At 34.8% G+C, this 7,053-nt stretch overlaps 1 protein-coding gene and 1 non-coding gene across 2 annotated transcripts; both read right to left on the bottom strand.

Annotated features, from left to right (window-relative positions):
* Positions 1 to 533: 533 nt before the first annotated feature.
* Positions 534 to 606, bottom strand: TRNAK-CUU (transfer RNA lysine (anticodon CUU)). The gene has a single exon. It is a non-coding gene; the product is annotated as a tRNA-Lys (tRNA).
* Positions 607 to 1,296: 690 nt separating this feature from the next.
* On the bottom strand, positions 1,297 to 4,896 carry LOC102598990 (uncharacterized). The gene is made up of 4 exons (XM_006339222.2): positions 4,749 to 4,896; positions 4,166 to 4,257; positions 2,356 to 4,030; positions 1,297 to 1,908 (listed from the first exon to the last, which is right to left on the bottom strand). Exons 1-4 carry the CDS (start codon positions 4,894 to 4,896, stop codon positions 1,322 to 1,324), a joined length of 2,502 nt encoding a protein of 833 aa, XP_006339284.1. The 3' UTR covers positions 1,297 to 1,321.
* Positions 4,897 to 7,053: the final 2,157 nt, after the last annotated feature.

Genomic DNA, 7,053 nt, shown 5'->3' on the forward strand with positions numbered 1-7,053 from the left:
AATAATTTAACATAACTAGACACTATATCAATACTCTACACTACGATCTATACACTTCACACGTCATAGTACTTCTACTTCACATCAGAAATTCCATATTATGTTTTGGTTGTAACATGTTATTGTAGCCTTCGTACTACATCTACTCTTATTGATGCAATTTCTCATTATATTTTTTGTTTCACTATATCAATGTATTTACATGTGATTTGCTTGTCTCACTGTATCGTGCCTAATTGTTAGAGAAGTACCAAATTATATACAATATTTATTTTATCAACATTTTCTTATTGGGTAAACCAAAAATCAAATCGTTAATGACCAAAATTTGATAAAGAATATCTTATTGATTTAACGTATTTAAAAACTAAAAACCGATAAACCGAACCGAACGACCGATGCACAACCATATAGTTGAATGGTATGAAAAATAAAAAAAATGTCACAAACGCCCACCAAGATTATCAGATATATCATAATTGAATTATACATGCACCAGATGAACGAAAAATTAAAAAAAAAATATTCATAAACGCCCACCGTGGGGCTCGAACCCACGACCACAAGGTTAAGAGCCTTGCGCTCTACCAACTGAGCTAGACGGGCTTGTTGAATCTAAAATGTAGTTATAAAAACTAGTTCATTGTTCTTTGGAGACATGAAAAGATCCCGAGCATAATTTATGAGATATTATGCCGCACAACAAAGTGAGATAGGGACAAAAGTGCAAATGACCTCATTTTAAAAAAATAACATTGATGTTCCAACCAATTTGCCTGAACTTCGACTAATTTCACCATATACCTGTCAGCAGCCACACAAGTATCAGTTATTTTCATCTTGACATTTTTCATTCTCTTCACTTTAAATAGCATTTGAATACTTTGTGTTGTGCCACAGAGTAAGAAAAAAAATCATAGATACAAATGCTGTTCACTTAATTTTTCACCTAAACTTGAGCATTCATTTGGAAATTTTCCCACAAACATTTTTGAAATACAAGTACAAAATACAGATTTTCACTTGAACAGGATAACTTACATCTATTAGTACTTCCAATGGAACATAACGACAATAGGGAGTTGCTCGGATGGTAAGCACTCTCCACTTCTTGATTATACTACAGAAACTCAACTGCATCTTCTTATTTATGCACCGAGCTTAATAACCGAATCTACTAAATCTATACAGTCTAAACAATTTTGTTACGAAATATTTACTCATCAGTAGTTTTTTCCCTATACTCTCGATGTGATCAACTGAGAGAACTGGCTAAACAATTTCTATGAAGAAGAAATGTAATGCACCTACCTGAGAAGGACTAATAAACGTCGATGAATATTAGCTCGTCTAAAAGATCATCGAATATGAGTTCCTCGAGCTCCAATCCAACACACTCTGCATCAAATTGCAGGTTCATCCAATTGTCCCTTTTATCCAGATCACGACTCGCAGCATCATCAAGTAATGATTGATCATTCTCCAGTTTGAAGCTGAGCCACCAGCTTACATCTTTCCATACCTCTTCAAGCAGATAGTATCCAACATGTAGCATTGGATGGATATAAGAACGAGACGTTAAGGCCTTTGGCCAGTATAACGATGATTTCTCGTAAAGTTGTAGTAAGACCTCATTGATCAAATCAAATAGAAGAAGTTGATCATAGTTTCCGCTTTCTTCAGCGTATCCTGAACATTCGGGTTGAGAAAGAAAAGATCCTCCAAGTTCCTCAAATACTGAAAGGTTCATATATTCATTTCCACTAAAGCCTGATAGGTTCAGTACATCTTTTACATAATTGAATTCAGCTTTGTTTTTTTCATCCACCTGAATTTGCAATAGACTTGTCGTCTGTTCATCGCGTAATATTTCTTCTTCATTGGTATCAAATGCATTTTCCGCTATACCTGAGGAATCCATGTCAGATTCATTCAGTTAGTTAGCCAACAAAAACATCGCAGCAGAAATTTAGAAGTTTTGGTTTTTGTTCTAATATGCTTGCAGCGAATATGATCACCTATATCTATTATCTATATTTGAGTCTATGCAAGGATACAAATGTATAATATGCACCACCAGAGGCGGACCCAAGATTTGAAGACGGCAGGCACCTTATCTTAACATAAATGCCAACAAAATTTTCAATGATGACTGAGAGATAATACTGTGTTGGACTGGTCGCTGATAGCATGAGCAGTGATGAAAACACAAGTATATAGGTCAAATATGATTTCTACGCTAATAATTAAACTTTAACACAAAATGAAATAATGGAGAGAGATAGCTCAGTGGTTAAGGTTGTGCAAAATGTAAGGAGAGTGGGAGAAGAATGTATGATTGCCTCAAAATAATACCTTCAGTCGCGGAGAGATCTGCTGGAATGGTACTAGCTTCTTGAATTATCATATCAGGCAAAGTAGTCGAAATCAGTTCATCCAAAGTGGAATTAGTAGATGAATTGTCATCCATATTGTATTCAACCGGAAAAGAGTTTTCCTCCGTCTTTAAGCCACCAATGCCATCGGAATTCTCTCTAACATCAAGAAAATTTTCTGGAATCTTTGAGTCTGAACATGAATCTTGTTGAGTTTTCTTTTCTGAACCTAAAGGAATATCCAGGGACTTTTGTTCATTGGACCTGGTAGCCCCTAAATATAAGTTGCTGCTGGATGCAGTCGATGCAGCTGTATCAAGTGTTTCTGAATAACTAGCTTCGGGAGTGTCCTCAATTCGGAAAGAAGGGTAATGCCTAAGATCAGGTAAGGAAAGAATCCTCTCCAGGGCTATAGGCCTACTTCTAGCTGGTGAAGGTGATCTAGATGCTCTCAAACTCGACCTTTCGGAGCTATTCTGTTTTTCATCCCTACTGAAGCAGGTTTCAAGTAATCTACTATAACTGTCTAACGAGTCATTGAGCGATGACGTTCTCTTAAAGGATTTCATCTGACTCTTGCTAAATGGAGAATGACAGCGAGAAGTGCTACCCGTACTTTCTGAAAATGATCCGTCACTTCCATCTGGTTTAACATTCTTCAATGACCTACGACCGTGTGGAACCTTATGAAGGACAGCATCCATAACAATCCGATGCTTCTCCTTACGACTCTCCTTAAGAGCATGCGTTATTTTCTCCTTCAAGTTCCTGAAACGTGCAAGGACAAGTTTACTATTGTGGCGCTTGTGTTTGAGTGCAGCAGATGAACTCGGAGGTAGCTTATCAAATGATTCAAGTCTTGTCAGTACATCTTTTGCGACTTCCTCCTCGTTCCTCGTTACTAAATGTCTATTCAACTTTTCTGCAGATTCAAATCCAGCAGACCCCAAGAGTTCACCCCTAATTTGTGACTTGTCTTGACTGCTCTTATCATTGCTTGGCCTGGCAGCAATTTTTTCAAGTGACAGACGCGAAGGAAATGACACGGACTTGGTTAAGCCTTTGGATGCACGTGTACCGTGTAACTGACGTGCTAATGAAGAATTTGGGTCCTGTAATATTTTAAGGAACAACTCCTCTCTCATGTTTAGTAAATCAAGAGCATCCAAAAATAGCTTCGACTCTTCAACTGACACATTTTTAGTCTGCTCCCTAAGATAAAGTGACTGTGTACGACGAAAACTGAAGTTTGTAATTGGTTGTTTCCCGTTCTTGTTAGTATCACATTGCTTTAAGTGATTCATATCAAGCATAGAAGCACACAACTCACATTTCTTGTTGTTGGTAACAGCATCCTTTCTCTTCTCCGGCAGGGGTGGATCTAACAAAGTAGCAATGGACGAATACTTATTCTGAGGCTGCTGCAATATCTCATCATTTAGGCGAATTTTTGGAGAATGCTCTACATTGGCAGGGCCTAGATAACGAATAGGAGCAGTTTGTTCCAGCGGCATTCTTATAGGACAGGACAAAGTTCGGCGATGTTGGACCCTTTTACTTGATAGTAGCTCTTTTGTGATCAAAGTTTTTAAACGAGACTTCATTGAACTTTTATGCTGAGTGGCTACTGTTTTGACTTCTGCTTTCACTACAATCTGAATTAGTGAATTTGTTAGCATATACAGTTATGTGCAAAACACATGTTGTCTCTTTGCACATGTATCAGAAGAAACAACGACAAAACAGAAGCGGAAGAATAGCAAGAGGCAAGCATGAAGCAGGTTACTTACAGGGGAATCATCCGATTTGACATCTATTTTTTCTGGAATGTTAGAAGAATCAGTTGCAGTTGCAGTTGCATTACTCCCACGATCTCCTGCCGCTGAAAAAAATGAAACAGTATATCACACTTTGTTTTCTACTCACTTGTTTTAAGTGTCAAATCATGATAGTAGTCAAGGACTAAAAGGAGTGGTGTATAGCGTGACTGGACATCCTTCATCGGAAAATTGTACAGAGTATATAAGTCAAGATTTACTTCTTGTACATGTATTTAAACCTTGAATACCCTTGCAAAATTCCTGGCTCCGCAGACTAAAATGATAAGTTGAATATGGACAATGCTACTTCACAATAAATAGGCTTAAGCCTCCAACATCAAATCCTTCATGTTTGGAAATGCTATATAGAATGAAAATATGATCATTTTTATATCTATGACAACATACACAATATAATCCCACAAGTGGAATCTGGGAAGGGTAGGATATACGCAGACCTTACCCCTACCTTTGTAGGGTAGAGAGTCTGTTTCCGATCATTTCTATATCTATTTAAGGAAACTATTCTACCAATAAGTAATGTTTTTCTTACCAACAATATGCTTTGCACCGCCCTGCTTTATGTATGGGAGGCGTTTCCTGACTTGATGCCACCGGTGTTGTTGATTTAAATGATGAAGTATCCCAAACATGCATCCCGGAGGATTACATTCTTGACGACTTCTCAAGCCCTTCCCCATTGTGTTACAATATACTCTTTGTGAACCAGCTACAGATACTACCTAATTGATTTAGAGTTTTCCAGCATCCTACACCTGATACATGTGATGTATACTGAATTAGCCAAAACTGATGGATCAACAAGGAGTAACAGAACACAATTCAAAATCAAAGGGAATGTAAGAATTTATGCGCGAGACCTTACCCCACCTCGTGAAGTAGGGGTAATATCTGCATACACTCTATCCTTTTCCGACCCCATTTATGGGATTTCACTCGATTTGTTATTGTTGTTTTACTTTACTATCTATACTACACTTGGTACAATTATCATGTCACCTATTTTTCCATACCAAACCAAATATTGAAGAAAAAAAATTCCAAAGAATAATCTATTTCTTAATGGAAAACATTTTCCCTCGAAAATATTTTCCTTAAACGAAACCACCCGTCAGGGGCGGACCCAGTATTTAATCTCTATGGTTTCAACCATTAAGTGGTTATAAGTTCTTACTTACTATCTATGACAATTTTATACATAAATTTATATTCTCACATAGGAAAATTTTAGGTTTAGATGAACCCGATCCGCCTCGTAAACCGTGTCAGGCATCTAATGGGATCTAACAAGTAAACTTTCAAAATTTAATTTGTTTCTGGGTAATCAATTTTGAGATCCATGACAATAAAATATCTTCAGAAATATTGGAAAAAATTAAATTAATTACTGAATATTTGTCATCCTCGTACCTTCATAATAAGCCTAGCAATGGCAGAAATGTCAAAATCTGAAGAAAAAAATAAATAGATAAAGTTATAGAGAAATTACTAATTTTGTCTGTTTTTGATGAGTGGAAAAATAATGAATTTTTTCTCTCTTAGTTTTGGCGCCATTTGTATGCCAACCGTTCTCCGTTTCTCCCTCTTATGTACTAACCGTTTATCGATTTTTTTATTTTCTTTTAAATATGGATAAGGTTTATCTATTATTATTCTCCAAATTTTATTTATAAGATTACACTAATATATTATTATCATTAATTTAGGATGAACATTTGATGAAGATAAAAAAATATTTGTTTTAAAACAAATTTAAATGATCAAAACTAGTAAGATGATACTCGGATAAAATTTGTAACAATACTACTCTTTATTACTTCCTCTTCCTCTGTCCCTAATTACTTGTCTATTTTTTTTAATTATCTCTAATTACTTGTTCATTTTGACAAAATAAGAAAGGACAATATTTTTTTACCTATTATACCCTCAATTAATTACTTTGAAAAATGTAGATTTTCTTGAAAATCTTAAATTTTTAATTCATCAACTCCATAATTAATAGGGGTAAAATGGTAAACTCACTATGTCAATACTTAATTTCTTAATAGGTGTGTCAATTTAAAAGTGAAAATTAATTAGGGATAGAGGGAGTATTTCTTTAAAGAAAGAAATAAACACATGAAATCCATGCTTGGATTAATAAAATTTTTGTCCAGAAAATAATAATCTGGTAAAAAAAATCTTGCAGTAATCATAGTAAGTGTTACAATCTTTATTAATCATCTGATTCCTCTTTTTAAATATAAATTCATAGTCTTTAATAACTTCGATTGTAGAGTAATATTTGAATGGCTTTTCCAATTTTTTAAAAATAATCCTAATTAATTTTTTTTAATTGTTTGTTAAATAGTTAATGTTAATTTAGCTAGAAAATTCGAACACTAACAGAAAACTAAAAAGATCCCGCTAACAGTTTCTATTTTTTTCCCAACAAAACTTAATGAAATTAACAACCAAATGGAGGGGGCGCCTAACCTCCTTTTACATCTTAGGGTAAGAAAGATCCTATCCTATTAAGCAACTGATCCAGAGAGATCTTAACAAAACAAAACAACTATACTAATGAATTTAAACTACAATTGTTAATGCATATAAATAAAAGTATTCAAGGTGGATCAAATTTTCAGGTATTAGTCTTCTTCGAAAGGTGGGAAAATCCAATTTATTCATCCTAAGAAGGCCTTTAGGGTGTGTTTGGTATGAAGGAAAATGTTTCCCTGGAAAACAAGTTGATTTTTGACTTATTTTCTCATGTTTGGTTGGTGAGTAGAAAATATTTTCTGGAAAAGATTTTTAGTGTTTGATTTATGAATGAATTTTTTATCTTTTATTTTTAA

Source organism: Solanum tuberosum, unplaced genomic scaffold (assembly GCF_000226075.1).
Source record: "Solanum tuberosum cultivar DM 1-3 516 R44 unplaced genomic scaffold, SolTub_3.0 scf00008, whole genome shotgun sequence".
Lineage (NCBI taxonomy): Eukaryota > Viridiplantae > Streptophyta > Magnoliopsida > Solanales > Solanaceae > Solanum > Solanum tuberosum.